Source organism: Peromyscus californicus, unplaced genomic scaffold (assembly GCF_007827085.1).
Source record: "Peromyscus californicus insignis strain IS unplaced genomic scaffold, ASM782708v3 Scaffold_21__1_contigs__length_65335640, whole genome shotgun sequence".
Taxonomy (NCBI): Eukaryota; Metazoa; Chordata; class Mammalia; order Rodentia; family Cricetidae; genus Peromyscus; species Peromyscus californicus.
This window is the reverse complement of record NW_026294514.1, coordinates 41,034,880-41,051,392: the sequence shown is the minus strand read 5'-3', so window position 1 is coordinate 41,051,392 and position 16,513 is coordinate 41,034,880. Positions and strand designations below refer to the sequence as shown.

At 40.8% G+C, this 16,513-nt stretch overlaps 1 protein-coding gene across 2 annotated transcripts in view; it reads left to right on the top strand.

Annotated features, from left to right (window-relative positions):
* The window catches only part of L3mbtl4 (L3MBTL histone methyl-lysine binding protein 4), a 448,777-nt gene that overhangs the window by 157,906 nt on the left and 274,358 nt on the right, over positions 1-16,513 (top strand). Inside the window, exons 5-9 of one of the 2 annotated variants that reach the window (XM_052750167.1) lie at positions 3,976-4,080; positions 5,049-5,184; positions 7,795-7,886; positions 9,379-9,533; positions 10,828-10,904. In XM_052750167.1, coding sequence (XP_052606127.1) covers positions 3,976-4,080; positions 5,049-5,184; positions 7,795-7,886; positions 9,379-9,533; positions 10,828-10,904 — 565 coding nt within the window. Of the gene's footprint in view, positions 1-3,890; positions 4,081-5,048; positions 5,185-7,794; positions 7,887-9,378; positions 9,534-10,827; positions 10,905-16,513 lie in introns of both variants that reach the window. The other variant, XM_052750168.1, reaches the window with a different exon arrangement.

Here is a 16,513-nt window from a genome sequence, read left to right as displayed (position 1 = left end):
TCTTATAAGATGACAATTGTACATGGTTGCACATGTAGGACACACCCTCTGCAATCATTTGTAGTCTTATCAGCCATTCAGAGTCTGAAAAGGCCTGGGTATAATACAGGGTGGCCTTGCGTCGATGGAGTGTCCACAGTCCTTTTATCTCTGCTATAGCTCTTGGAGGTGGCGTATCCATGAGTAGGCCTTCAGGCCCATTAACCTGCTCAGATATCGGTTGTTGGCTTGAGGCTTTTTATTCTCCTTTCTTTTTTGAGTTATAGTATCGTTTTAACTTTGAGTTGGGTGTGTAATATTGAGCAGTATGTGCTGACTCCTAGCTGGGTTGAGGATGTTCTTCCATGGCAGGGCAAAGTGTGTCTTGGATCCCCAGTGTCTGTAGGGAGAAGAATTACCACTAACAGAAGCAAATAGCATTGAGCTAGAATCAGGAATAAAATAAAACCAACTACCTCTTATATCATGTATAGCTCTGGTAACAACTGCCAGAGTGGTAGGGGCAGAAATCAACCTTCAGGAAAATGTTTTAAAAGATGTTTTTTTTTTTTTTGAGGGGGGTGTTGTTGTTGTTGTTTTTCAATAAGGAAACAATTAGAGAGAAGAAAAATGATAAATAGAAATGATGAAAGGCGTCAAATGAAGACCCTAGTTATAAAAGTATGTGTAGAATAAAAGAATTCCGATTAATCAAAGGAGATGGAGAGAGAGAGAGAGAGAGAGAGAGAGAGAGAGAGAGAGAGAGAGAATAACAACAGCAAAACCCCAAAGACCCCCAAATGGGAAATCAAAAGGAGAGGCTTGAGAAAAGGATCTCTCTCTCACATACACAGAGACACACACACATACAAACACACACATATACAAACATGGACACATACATGGGCACATACACAGAGACTCACAGACACCAGACAGACAGACAGACAGACACAGAGACAGACAGTCAAACAGACACACACATACCTACATATATATACACACACACATACACGTGTACACATATACTTGTACATCAGCAAATACAGACAAACAAAAGGAGTGTTCAGAGCCAGGTGGTGGTGGTGCACACCTTTAATCTTAGCACTCAGCAGGCAGAACCAGGTGGATCTCTGAGTTCGAGGCCAGCCTGGTCTACAGAACAAGATCCAGGACAGGCACAAAAACTACATGGAGAAACTCTATCTCAAAAAACCAAAAAAAAAAAAAAAAAAAAAAAAAAGTGTTCAGTTAAACGATATTTAAATATTGTCTCTGTTGGCACAGAGTGGGTACTCTCTCCCTCTGCCATTCTACCCCCTTTCTATGTCTTGTTGCCCTCCACCCCTGGAAGAGGCTGGAGATCGCCACTCCTTATTGTCATTTATAGCCCAGTTAGCCCAGCAGGAATGGTCTGACACTGAAATCAGCTGTTTCTGGGCTTACTAGCGCAAGGCAGAGTAGAGCCTGGACTCCTTTAGATGGGATTCCTAGTCAGAAGATTGTCTTGACATCATGCCAGGGCTGAGCTGAGCTGAGCTTGCTGGGCATGCTGCTTTCCTGTGCCTCCTCGGCCCATGTGCATGATCGAACCACAGACCGTCACGATTGGAGGGATGCTGCAGGTTCTGCTCTAGGATTACATGTTTCTGAGTCTCAGTCTCTGCTACCATTGTGCATACTTGCTCATGTCTGACTGTGGTGGTATTTTACTTGTACTGAAATGTGATTTTAATTGTATGTTAATAAATAAAGTTGCCTGGGGGTCAGAGCTATTAGAGCCATAGCAAGTGCGTGGCGCACACCTTTAAGGACCTGGAGGGCGGTACATTCAGGCAGTGACGAGGCAGTCACATGTTTGGTTTTACAACCAATGAGAAGGCAGAACAGCTAGAGTATATAAAGACATACACACAGGAAGTAGGTCCCTTTCGGAGAGCTCTCTTGGCTGAAGAGGATCCCTGAATCAGGAAGGGTGAGGCTCTTAGCTCTGACCTCTTGGCTTTCTTCTCTGAATGGCTCTGTGTTTCTTATTTAATAAGACAGTTGGTTACATCTACATCTGACTGACTAGCTGCTGTCTTAAAAAAAGGAAAGTCAGTCCGACTCCTCTCTGTGTGCCAGGCCTGAACCCCAGTGCATAACTTTTCAAAAAGACTTCAAATGACATTTGACTAGTGCTTCTCTTTGCCACCAGGCAAACACTTACTAGGACAGTGTGGCAAAACTTGCTGTGAGTTGCAGGGCACAGAAAACCGTGTGCTGTTTCTCAGTCCAGTTCCTGGTGTAGGCATGCTGCCTATACCAAGACACACAGAGTGTTTCCCTTGTGGTTCCATGCTGTGCAGCTCCGGGATCGGCGAAGTCCAGGCTGCCTTGCTGCCTCCATTCCTGTCTCAAGCTTGCCAGCCTGTTCTCTCCCTCTTCCCGGTTACTCCCCGCTCAGCTGTGCAGCTTGGCTGAGCAAGGCTCTGTGGTTTTGGCTATTTGATAACCAGAATCTCCTTTCCTGTGATTGTCCAGTATTGAGCTTTGTCATCTGCCTTACAGAGAAGCTGTTTTCTGACTGTAACTTTTCCAAACCACTAAGACATCAGAAGCCTCAGAGTTAGGGTTCCATAGGCTGGATACACAGCTGGACAGAAGACATATGGCTTCCTAGATTGTCTGTATTAAAATTCAAAGTGGTCCACAGGACTCAGGGCATGGCAGCAGAAGGGTCATGAATTCAGGGCTTCCTGGGCCACACAGCAAGAACACATTGTTGGGGATGGGGCCGGGGCGGTGGGGGGGAGTTTATATATATCAAAGTCACTGTAAACAAAGTGACGAGCCCAGCTGCAGACTGGGGATAGGTCATCTGTGCAATCAGCAAAACATTGTTGTCCAGAGCACAGGAAGGAGGGATGAGAAAAATGAGTGAAGGCGATCAAAAGGATTTAATGGATGAACTCTTTGAAAGCATATTAAAACCCAGCTTCCCAATCTATTGCTATTATTCTAATTGGAGGTAGCATCAAACTGCCATTTAGTGACTATCTCTAAACCCACATTTTAGTGCAGTTCTCAGACCATATAGAGAAGTTCATTTGTCTAGTAAACCATAAATAGTGAAGAAACTCACGGATCTGTCAGTGTGCAGAATGATCAGCCACCAATGGGACCTCTGTGCCACTCTCACAGTGCCAGGGACAGGTACTGTCATGGAAGAAGGAGCAGGAGGGCTAAGAGCCGGTGGCCAAGGGGACACCAGAGCAAAGCCGTGGCTCCTGGACATGAGAGGAACACTGTATTGATAAACTCTCAGCACCTGTGGTGGCCTGCTGAGGATGCAAAAGATCAAGCTGGTCTCACTGGCCCTACCCTCTAGCTGAGGACCTATTGACAGCTGACCGCTTCTGGAGAAAGGAGACTGAATTTTCTTTAAGGGTGTGGCACCTAGCAGGTCCACCATTCCAGTAGCTGGCTCCGTACCCTTACGTTTATTGGTAGCACAAATTGGACTTGGTAGATTATTAAAGGAAAAAAAGAGAGTATGGAGTTAAGAAGGGGGTTAAGTCTGGGTTGAGTTAGGGGGAGGAATACATAGGATGCGTGAATAAAAATAACAAAGAATTAATGTGTTATACTTCAAAAATCAAGCTTCCAAACTACATAGTAAATCCTTTATTAAATTCTGTTACTTCACTCTTGACATGTTATAATCATATATAATTGTCAGTCACACCACGATGATGTATTGTATATACGCCACACTGTGGATATGTATTCATCACCTTAAATCCCTGTCATTCATTCCCGCTGTCTAACTGCAGCTTTGCATCTTGAGTAGCATCTCCTCTCCCCGCTCCCCCTCCAGCTCCTATACCCACTTTTCTCCTCTGCTTTTTTGAACCCTGCTATTTTTACAGTCCACATATCAGCGACATAAAAATGCTGTATGTTAAACTGTGAAGAGATCTCAGTGGCTGATAACCGTACCATGAAATTTCATAGGACCAATCCTTTCCAGAGCATGGAAATGGCTTTCAGGTTGGGATGCGATTAGAAGGCATCGATCCCCGGCGTCCATCTGTATTCTGTGCGCTTTCTGTAGCCGAGGTAAGAGGGGGGTGTTATGGCCTTGGGTTAATTGTGTGGTGACAGTTTTGTAGAAAAATAACAAATTTCAGCACTTTCTGACATAAACGAGTCCCAGTCCATTATGTTTGTCAATAATGTATAAAAATACACTTCGTAATAATTTTTTTCTTGCGATGAATTTTCTAGTAAGTTCTTCATCAACTAGTGTTTATCATTGAGATAACTGAAAAAAATAGGTCTGTCCAAAAGTCGATAATAATCTAAGGAGGCCACGGGGCTATTTTCACCTATTATAGTGATGTAATTATTCATAGATTAGCTGAACTAATGAATATATATTCATTTAAATACACTCATTTTATGAAAAATCATATACAGAGAACTGTTGTTGATGAAAACGAATGGATTTTAAAATGTAATGTTTATTCAAGGTGTTATTAAATCAATGAAAGAGGTCTAAATTTATAAAGGCATTGAACTCAGAAGTCACATTCACATGCTCTGTGTGATGATGATGGCTGTTAGACTTGTAAAGAATATCTGGAGGAAGTATTTCTCAGACCGTAGTTATTTTCTGTGTTAAATACACTGGCTCCATGGGTTAAGGCCATTCTGTAGCTCAGTCTATACCCTCTTGAGGTAGGAAGTAAGCCCACCAACAGAAGATACATTTTCTAAAAGGAATATTTGGTAGATACTGAATTAAGAGTCAATTAAAAATACTTGTTTTGGCCTCAGATTCCAAGATTGGTCTAAAGGGTATACTTTTGCAGAAAGTTCTAGATACCCCTTCATCATCATTTTGATGTAGTCATATATTATTTTACATACACATTTGTTCTCTGATGAAAGTGCCTGGATGGATAGATGGATCAGATTGGTTCATATTGATGATGTTGACTAGACATTTGAATATCTTTGTCAGTTTCTGAGCACATTTCAATCCATGCAACTTAATGAACAATTGTGAACTTTGTCTGATTCAGGTGTGTGGTTACCGGCTGAGACTGCATTTTGATGGTTATTTAAGCTGCTATGATTTTTGGACCAATGCTGGTTCCCCTGACATTCACCCAGTGGGGTGGTGTGAAAAGACCAAGCACGAATTGCATATCCCTAAGGGTAAGTCGGGCTGCATTTATCAGATGGAGAGAGGGACACTTGTTATTTCGGTTTTATTTTAACACCATTTCATGAAACACTAACAAGGGAGCTGGGTGTGAATTGTTTTTCCAAATGAAAGTTTGATCTCTAAAGAGAATAAGACCATGGCAGTGCCTTAGAGATGAGTGTAAAAAAAAAAAAAAGTTCATATGCCTTTCTAAGTTAAATATTCTGATTAGGAATTTAGAGCAACAAATATAATAGATTGGGAGCACGTGATCATATACAAAGCTTATTAATCCTTATAGCAAGAAACTGATGTTCAAAATCATGGTTGAAATGAAATATCACACTCTGTCAATGGTAACACACAGGGAAGAACCTTGATTTACTCTAAATTTGCTGCGAATTTGGAAATAATGGAAAGAACGAGTTAGTAAAATGCCACAGTCAGTTTTCTTCCGATGGAAAAATGAAGCTTTGTGTTTGGTTTCTGTTTCCTGTGAGACACATGGGCCAGGCAGTTAAGGTTGATCCTTTATTGCTATGAGAGGCCTTGGTCTAGGTTCTTTGGACAACCGTTGGCAGTGCATTGTTTCCCGATTGAGTGTTAGGTTGTTGAGTAACTGCAGCACATTTGGATTGAGTGTGCAGTCTCCCTCTTCTTAGGAATCGACTCAGGTGTTCTTTGGCATATGCCTGGGGCTGAAGGCAGTCTTTTGAATTGCTGGATTTGATGCGAGCTGGTGACAGTCAGTGGTCTCATTCATCCAATAGACATCATGAAGCCTTTAGTATATATTGGTACTAAATATTGAATGACAAAAATATGAAGTCTCAAGCTCTATGGGCTATCCTTCAGAGAAGGGAAGTGTAAATGGATGTTTTCCTTTGTCTCACAGCCATTCTCAAATAATCACTCAGAGGCTTAACATAAATTATAAATGATTGGCCATTAGCTCAGGCTTGTTACTAGCTAACTCTTACACTTAAATTAACCCATATTTTTATTTGTGCTTTGCCATGTGGCTCATGGCTTCTTACCTCATTTTTACACATCCTGCTTGGTAGGCGGCTGGCTGGCTGGTGTCCCCTCAACTCCGCCCTCCTTCTTCCTAGCATTCTCAGTTTGGCTTGCCAACCTAACTTCTTGCCTGACTACTGGCCAATCAGCATTTTATTAAACCAATTTAAGAGACAAATCTTTACAGTGTACAAGAGGATTATTCTACAGCAGGGAAGTACTGAGTAAGGCCCCAAGGTACTCTTTCAGATGAATATGTAGGCCTCTCTGAAGTCACAAGATCCCAAACACTTCAACAAAATGAAAAAGCAGCTTGACCTCCCAGGCAAGAGTTGATGTCCTGGAGTCGGGGAGTATTTGGACAGGATGCCAACTCGAGGAGACTAGTGGAGAACCATGGTAGAAAAGTAAAGCTCAATGTGTAAATGTAGTCTTGAACTCTGCAAAGAATTTGGCTTGTAGACTCAATAAGAAAATACTGATCCTGTGTAACTGGGGCCACTTCAGGTGTCAATGCAGAAATCACATCTCTCACCTTAAAGGGAATAAGAGAGTTTATTCTGAAGCCATTTTGAGTGACCATGGCCTAAGAACACATATCTAAGTTACCTCCAATTCCATGTGTCAATATGGAAACAATTTCATGAAATTTTAATAGTGTTACAGAACAAGGAAAGTCATAAATCAGGGCAAGTTTAAAGTGCATTGATGAGTAAATCAGAGATGGGGGAAGATGAGTAAATGTAGCAAGATGGGGGAAGCTCTTCTATGGGCCAAGATGCTATCTGATGGCATTTTTAGCTTTTGTGTTGGAGAAGCTAGTGGCCTGTTAAGTTAATAGAGTCCAAAAGGTTTCTATTAGTTACAGAGTTTTTGTTCTGATGCAGAAGGGGGCAAGGAATGGCTATTCCAGCTTGTTAGAACTACCCCAAGATAAGGTAACTAGCCTCTGGACCTGCAACATTCCAACCTCCCCGAAGTACCAAAATCCCAAGGAGCCAATCAGACAGTCTGTGCAGACATAGACTTCTTTCTAGAAATTCTCATTCACACAGGTCCCATGGATGGGAAGATAAGACACTTTTACCGAGTAATTTATAAAGATTGGGAACAGAGAGTTAGACCTGCTAAATGGCCTTTGAATTTTGGCAGTGCTGGGTATTGATCCCAGGGTGACCTTTGGAATGTGAAGGGGTTCCTAATCTCTCCCAAGTGTCTGACCATCCCAACTACTAAAGCATTAGGACCTCTCTTGGTCTTTGTGACCTGGCTTCCTGGTGAATGGCAACCACTCTGGGACTCTTGTCTCACTCTTTTTGCCCTTCTTTAAAAGCCTAGGGCAGGGGAGGGGGCAACACCGTATCTCAGTGGATATTATTCATCTGTAGGGACTGATATATATTATGGAAACCACACTCCACGACTTTGAACTTAAGACATTTAAACAACATGAGAACAATTTGGAGATTTTAATATAAATCATTTGTGAAGAGCTAAGGAGTTACTGAATATATAGCAGAAGATTAAAACTAGGAATAATAATATATTTAAAATATATGTGATGATGTCTTGTGGATATTTTGAATAATGTGTACCTTTTTTAGGTTATAGAAAAGATAAAATTGTTTGGATGGATTATTTGAAGGCCTGTAGATTGCAAAATGCTCCTAAGAAATTATTCAGAAACAGAAGTCCTGTGAGTATTGTCTTCCTTCCTGTAAATCCCACTCTTCCCTAAGCTTAAGTTTCTTAAAATTTGCTTTATATGCTGTTATATTGTAAACCTAATAAATTACAAAATGTCTTAATTGCCTTTACCTTTCCTAACTTAATTCATCATAGTCTCCCCTGGGCATATAGCTTTTTGTTTGTTTGTTTGTTTGTTTTCATTTTTCTCCTTTATCATTGCAATTAAATACTTCAGAAAAGTTAATTTAAATTAAGCCCACTAAGACTTATTTAAAATACTTTTATGGATAATTTTTCCTTTATGTTGCAACAAGTTAGTTCCTTAAGCTTAATTTTGGTGTTTTGAAGTGAATAAATAGTCCAGACAGACTCTGTCACATGCGTAGCAGAGATGTATCTAAGAATGATGAAAATGGAAGAAGCCTTGTTGGCAGATCCAAGGATGCTGTTCTAGGATTTGGTTAGAGGAGGCCCCTCGTGCTTCTGTGTCCTAAGCAACTCAGTGAGCCTTCAGAGTAGAATGAAAGTTCAATGCTCAGCCATTCTCTGTACTCAGTCGTGAGTGGGCATTTTGGGAGAGAATGAAGCAGGACAGGAGCCAGGACCGAACTCTGGCCCCTAGGGACCCTCTCCCTCCTTTGCCTGGTGTCCCAGCTGGGCCCTACCTACTGAGGGTCCCAAACCTAGTACACTTTACTGAAATAAGTTACACTTTCCTGATCTGATGTTAATGTTAGATATTTATTATATGTCCCTCGTAGATTTGTATGTCAAGGAAATGGACTTTACTGATAGGAGATTGCCTTAAAAATAGAATCCACTGAAAGATAAAGAGATAGACAAAGGAATCCTCTATCCAGTCTCCAGTATTATATGTATCTTAAAGCTCCAATGCTGTCTAATTATAGCTATTTCATACAAAAAGTAGAGTTACATTTAACCATAATCTATATTTTCTGCTAGACACATCGAAGCATTAAAGTCATTTGTATTTGTATCTGTACAATACAGTCTTTAAACACTGAGAAAACAGTAGATTTAAATTCCATTATCAAATTAAACAATTGTGTGTGTGTGTGTGTGTGTGTGTTAAAGAGCATAATCTTTACCACTTTTCAAATAGTGGTATTTGGAAATTTCATTAGCCTACAGGGAGTAGATGATACATTTATCATCTGGTGTAACCATATTCAGTTAAACATTGAATCTTAGAATCCGTTCACATTACTCTAACAACCAAACAGGGCAAAATGAAGATGATAAAGGAAAAACAACTTCCTTATGTAACTAAAATGGAAAGCCATTGGGAACTTTGTGTCCTCAGTCCTTGTTATAAATGAGGGAGCCTCTGCCTTTCCCTTCCCGAGTCAGGTGAATAAGTGTTGATACTGTGTAGACCTTGTTAGTTCTTAAGTGTCATAGACATCCCCACAGTAGTTTGGTACCATGGGTTGACCTGTTTGATTCTGTGTCTTTCCGCCACTCCGGTGCCATGTTAGAATGGGCCAGTGCCAAAGGAGCTTCAGGTCGGAATGAAGCTGGAGGCTGTGGACAGAAGGAACCCTCGCTTGGTATGTGTGGCGACCATCGCAGACATCGTGGAAGACCGTGTACGAGTGCATTTGGACGACTGGGATGATGGCCTTGATTACTGGTGAGACATCAGCATGCATGTGCTTTGCCTGCATCTGTATTTAGTATTCGGAATTCATCTTTCTGGTGTTGACCGTCTTTACCATAACACACATCAGAAATTCATCAGTTGACTTTTTGGTGCCTCTCTTCCACATGGATTGTTGAATTGAAGAGCACTGCCCTCCGCACCCCACCCCACCCCCCATTTTTCCCTATCGTCTATGAAGTTACTCAGCAGTGTCTCTCTTGAAGCAATGGAAACATCTCAGGGCTTGCTCTTGCTCTTATATTTTATCTCATTTATAATGGAAATGGATTTGAGAAGGGGAACTTAAGTTGCAGAGTTGATTTTTTTCATGGTGGGGGGTGGGGTCTGAAAACTGTTGAACTCAGCCTTGCACACAAAAGATCCAAGGAGAATGGGAGTGAATGATTTGAAAGCCCGTGGGGAGTAGAGAAAATGTGTGCTGTGGAGCCATTAAATGGGATTTGCGCACATTGAGAGGTCTAACTGGATAAAAAAAAAAAACCTGAACTATGGAATAGGCAGTGGCAAAAATAATCTTTCATGCACCCGATGAGGGTCTGGTGTTCTCCTTTGAACTAAGAAGCAGAACATAGAGTCATTGTTGTATAGACTATTCCAGATCCTTTGAAAAGTAAAAGGAAGAATGTAGCTGTCTTGGGTCTTACTCAGCAGTCTTGTTCACATATGGAGTTTCCTATTAACAATTGGCCCTGTTAGTAGTCAGAGTGGATGGAACAGACTGACTAAGACCTTTACTCGATGATCACCTGTATAGTCAGCTCTGTGTTAGCTCCACCCTACTTCATTTTCTAGTTTCAAATATAAGAAAATCGTGAAAGTAAGAAGTTTGGTCACCCACTCTAAAGTGCTGTGCTTGACCTTGTTTCTAGCTCCTGGTAACTGAAGTGCTAGCCCTGTGGGACCTCTTTACATCCAGCATGGTCATTGCTCTTTGATTCTCTATTATTCCCTGTTTGTGATTGTGATGGGATCTCAATAGGAGCAATGGGAAGGAAGAAGGATTATTTTGGCCTCGTGTTGAGAGTGTGGGGAAGGCATGGTGATGGGAGGACAGTGGGAGTCAGAGTAGTGGTTCTGCTATGTGCTCATAGGCCAGAATAAGGATCAGCTATAATGGCCCAATTCATTCCTGCAGTCCTACATTTGTCAGTTGTACACCATAGCCAAAAGGTTCATCAGCCTTTAAAACTGGTGATTTAGGTGAGCACAGTCTTCCCTTGAAATCCAGTACTGTGAGTGTAAACACAGAATCCTGTTTTGGCAGGTGTGATGTTAACAGTCCTTATGTCCAGCCAGCTGGTTGGTGTCAGGAGAATGGAAGAACTCTGGTAGCACCCCAAGGTGAGCAGAGTGATGTTCTTTGAAGTCATCTCTGTGTGACTGGATTTCCTTATTTTCCATTTTGGTAGCAATATTTCATTGCATGATGAGTGGATAAAAATATTGGGAAATGCCATCAGCCACCACCAAGTGTCTAAAGCCTGCATGGACTATGTTCATAGACTGTATTGGGCAGTTTTTTAAAAAGTTGATAGAATTTTTAGCTCATTCAATGACACCATTGCTGAGGACTGACATTTGAAAGTATATATCCAGGTACATATAACTGAATTTGTTAATCAAATCATAAGATTATTTAATGTCTTTTACTTTGAAGCTAAATGTAAAAATATAAAAATGTAGAAAGTAAGTCTTAATGTATGCCCTGACTTGCCAAGACATCTTTCAACAAGCCAACCTAATGGTTGCCAAGACATCTTTCAACAAGCCAACCTAATGGCTTAGCCACATATATAAATGAGTCCTCTCCCTGGTTACTGTTTTAAATTACATAAATGCTGAGAACTATTTGGAGACTTTCTGTATAACATCTCTTTGTTTTCAGATTTAACACTGAGAATGGATGGTAGGGGGTAGCATTGTGGTAGAGGACTTCTCTAGCATGCTGGATGGCGATCATGGGTTCAATCCCCAGCATCAGGCCTGAACGAAAAAATAAGGAGTTGACTAGATGTAGTTTTATTTTAGCATCTTTAATACAAATGTTCAAAGAGAAATCTATTTTCTTTCAATATGTAATATACAAGAATAAATGTAGAAAACAGGATATAGCATCTATAATGTAGCAGCTGTTTGGTTTTTAGCATGAATAATTATGGACTTTTGTAGTTTTTAAGTCCTAAACAGAAACGGAGGAGGAGTGGATTAGGGAGTGAGAACAGTGGAGGAGGGTGACAGGAAGGACCAGGAGGAGAGAAGGGAGGGGAAACTGTGGCTGGGATGGGAAATGAATGAATGAATGAATGAATGAATAAATAAATAAATGTGTTGAAAACAAAATTCAAAACATTTTTTAATATTAAAAATTATACAAAGTAAAGGATGTCTCATGGACATTTTCAAATATTTATATGATGTATTTAGGTCACACCCATCCCTTTATTACTTTCTCTTTTTAATTGAAAATATATTTTTTTCATATAATATATTCTGACTATGGTTTCCCCTCCCCCAACTCCTCCCAGATTCTCTCCACATCTACGCCCTTTCATTCTCTCTTTCATTAGAATACAAATAGGTATATAAAAATAATAAGACAAAAAAAAAAAAAGAATAGGACAAAGCAAGAAAATAAATAGAAAAAAAGAGAGCCAAAACGACACTACTCCTCATTCTGGGTTGCCTGGTCTAACCTTAATGCATGAGGAGGTGCTTAGTCTTACTACAGCTTGATATGTCACGTTTTGTTGATATCCATGTGAGACCTGCCCTTTCCTGAACAGAAACAGAGGAGGAGTAGACTCGGGGGTGGAAGCAGAGGTGGGGTGAGGAGGAGGGACCAGGAGGAGTGGAGGGAGGGGAAACTACAGCTGGGATGTAAAATAAATAAAGTAATTAATTAATTTTAAAAAGAGCCAAAGAAAATCATAAGAAACAAATATACAGGCACTGAGACACACATATTCACATATACAGAAAATCCATTAAAACAAAGTCAGAAACCATAATACATAAGCAAAAGATCTGTAAGGGAAAAAATTAAATAATCTCCAAAGAGATAATTGAGTTTGTTTTATGTTGGCCATCTACTGTGATGCAAGAGGCCTGCCCTAAGTGTGGTTTATATGCCCAGTGAGACTATTGGAGAAAACAAATTTTTCCTTTGAGAGAGAGTATCATTTGGAGATAGCTTCAGGATTGGGGTTGGGACCCGTATCTACTTCACCTCACCTCTCAGTACTGGGACCCCACCTGGTTTAGAACTTTCGTACATTCTTTTTTTTTTTTTTTTTTTTTTTTTTTTTTTTTTTTTTTTTTTTTTTTTTTTTTTTGGTTTTTCAAGACAGGGTTTCTCTGTGTAGCTTTGCGCCTCTCCTGGAACTCACTTGGTAGCCCAGACTGGCCTCGAACTCACAGAGATCCGCCTGGCTCTGCCTCCCGAGTGCTGGGATTAAAGGTGTGCGCCACCACCGCCCGGCTCTTTCGTACATTCTTAAGTCCCCTCCCCTCCACACCCCTAGAAATCCACCCTTTAGTGTCCCACTCTTCTCCCCATTCCCCACCAATTCCACACATACTAAGGAAGAGATGTATTTGTTTTGGTGGGACCCGTTCACTTCACTTAACATGACGATCTTCAATTCCATGTTCCTTCAAATGACGTAATTTCATTCTCCTTCATAGCTTCACAGTGTATAAACAAACGCAGCGCTTGACCCATGCATCTGTTGATGAGGACCTAGGTCAGTTTTATAGCTTGGTTAGTATGAATTGTTCTGTGATAAACATAAGTATGCAAGTATTGCTAACATAAGCTGAGTTCATTCTTTAGAATATATGCTCAGAAGCAGACTGGATCATACAGAAGTTGTATTTTTTAATTTTTTAAAAGAAAATTCCACATGGACAGCATCAATTAACTTTCCTCCCAGCACTGGATGTAGGGTTTTCCCCTCACATCCTTGCCAGCATTTTTTTCTCTTGGTGGTACCCACTGCAGCTGAGGTGAAATAGAATTCAGTGTGGCTTTGCTTATTTCTTCCCCCCCAGCACCCACCCAACTTCATGTTTGTTCACTCTCTTAAAACACACACACACACACACACACACACACACACACAAACCCGAAAAACGTGGAGTCTGGTTTGTGTTAGTCAACTTCTGGGCATGGGGCCTGTACTAGAGTACGTTGGATGTACCCACTGTCACTCTATTGAAGAAAACTTATTTCCTTCTAATAGAAACTACCAACTGTGAACTGCTTCTTGGCCAAGGGTGGGGCTCTGTGTCTACTCTCCTCTGTGCCGGGATTCTTGTCTCAGTTGAGTTTGTGCAGGTCTTGTGCGTGCTGTCATAGTCTCAGTGAGTTTATACTTGCCTTGTCATGTCTGGAAAAAAAACTGCTTGCTTAGAGTCATCAGTCACCTTTGGCTCCCACAATCTTTTCACTCTCCATGTAGTTCCCTGGACCTTGAAGGGAGAGCAGTGTTAAAGACATTGAGAGCTGAATACTCCGAAGTCTCTCACTCTCTGAATATTGTCCTGTTGGGGGTCTTTGTGGTAATCGCCACCTAGTGCAAGAAGAAGCTTCCATGATGAAATTGAGCAATGTACTGATCTATGAGCACATCAGAATGTCACTTTATTGCTATGCCCTTTTATTAGAATATTAGTAGTAAGTTTTGCCATAGGCCTATAACCTGTCTAGTCACAGTTTCTTGGCCTCATTATCAGTATAAAGGATGGATTTTATCTCATCAGGGAGCTTTACATTCAATTAAAAAGTGATGTGTTACTCTCCTAACGTTTATGCCGCTGCTGCACCAGTGGGCATGTCTTGCAGGCAGGTCATTATTATAGACTGCAGGCTTCATAGCTGGGTGAGATTGACGATTGCCCTCCTTCCTTGGTATCGTATAGAGCACCTTCTAGCACTGTGAATGCTATCCAGTAGAGGTGGGCCTTCCAGTTGAGTATTAGCTAGATCTAGACATCCCATTCTTGAACATATACACAAAGGACTCTACGTCTTACTGAAGAGATACTTCCTCATCCATGTTCATTGCTTCTGTATTTATAATAGTCAGAAATTGGACCTAGGCAAGATGTCCATCAACTGGCGAGTAGATAATGGAAATGTGGTACATTTATGTAATGGAATATTGTTCAGTTACCAAGAAAAACAAAATTATGAAGTTTTCATGGAAATAAGTTTAGCTAGAAGGAATCACCTTGAATGAGGTAACCCAGACCAAGAAAGACAAACACTGCACATTTCCTCTCATATGTGGTTGTTAGCTTTTGAGGTTTAGAGATGTGAGTTCCATTTGGCACCAAGGTTAGATGGCTAGTAAGGGACTTGAGGGGGGAATTTCCAATGAAGTGGAAATAAAGTACAGTGTAATACGGGTATAAGAAGGGAATTAGAGGAGGAGGTTAAAAGGAATAAGGGATGGGAAGGCAGGGTAGAGGAGGGAATATGGGAGGGACTACTAACAGCAAAGGCCTTTTGAAAACCCACTAATGTAGAATATTCTTAATAGGTACATATATTACAACAGTTTAAATATCATCATATAATGGGGGAAAACAGTACCCCAAGTAGATATCATAAGGTACCAAATAAAACTCCAGTGCAAGGAGTGCATTACATCTTTTGAGTTGTTGGCCAAAGGTGTCCCAGAGAGCACCCCAAACACTGCAGCTCTAGGTAGTGCCAGGATTGGGTTATCTTTTGAGTTGTTGGCCAGAGGTGTCCCAGAGACCACCCCCAACACTGCAGCTCTTGGTAGTGGTGCTGCTGGCTATTCTCCACAACTTGATGGAAAGAGGCTATTGCTGAAGACACTACAAACTTGACAGATCACATGGAGAAATCTAGTTTGTCTCTTTAATTCATTGATTTTAATGTTGTTGTGTGGAAGATTGTTAGTTGTCAATTCTTGCTTTTGTTTCTGGAACTCTTGGAGTCCTATTAAAAACTTCACTGTACGTTTTCACTGCTGGTGGGAGTGGAAACTAGTATAGCCACTGTGGAAATCAGCGTAGAGGTTTCTCAAGAGGCTAGAAATAGATCTATATGATCCACCATACTTCCAGAGGACTCTACTTCAGGGATACTTCCTCATCCAATTTCATTGCTACTCTCTTCACAATAGCCAGGAAATGGAAACAAACTAGGTGTCCACCAATGGATGCATGGAAAATGAAAATGTGTTTCATATACATAATGAAATATTTATTATTCCACTGCAAAGAAAAATGAAATTCACAAGTAGCTAGATGGAGCTTGAAATAATCATTCTAAGTGAGGTAACCCACATCCAGAAAGACAAATGCTGTGTATTTTCTTTCAGATGTGCATGCTAGCTTTGAATTTTTAGATGTGTGTTTAAATTGGAGTACTTATAGAAGTCTGAAAACTAAGTAAAGGGCCATGAGTGGGCTTTCATGGAAAAGGGGATAGAATTTAGGTAGTATAAAGAGTAAAAGGGCAATATTGAAATAGTAAGGATTAAGTGGGGTGCAGAATGAGGGCACAGGGTAGAGGAGGGAGAACAGGGAAGGATAACTTACACTAAGGACCTTTGAAAACGCCTGATGGAAGCCTACTAGTGTAGAAACTTTTTAATACAGGAATGGCCCTCCTAGGCTCATGTATTTGAATGAATAGTCACTAAGGAGTAACACTATTTGAAAGGATTAAAAGGATTAGGAGATGTGGCCTTGTTAGAGGAAATGTGTCACTGGGAGTGAGATTTGAGGTTTCAAAAGCCCATGCCAGGTCCAGTTTTTCTCTGCCTGTAGATAATGAGATAGCTCTCAGCTACTTCAGCAACACCTGGACATGCCACAGTGCTTTCCACCATGATGAAAATGGACTAAACCTCTGAAAATGCAAGCAAGGTCTCAATTAAATACTTTCTTTCATAAGAGTTGCCTTGGTTGTG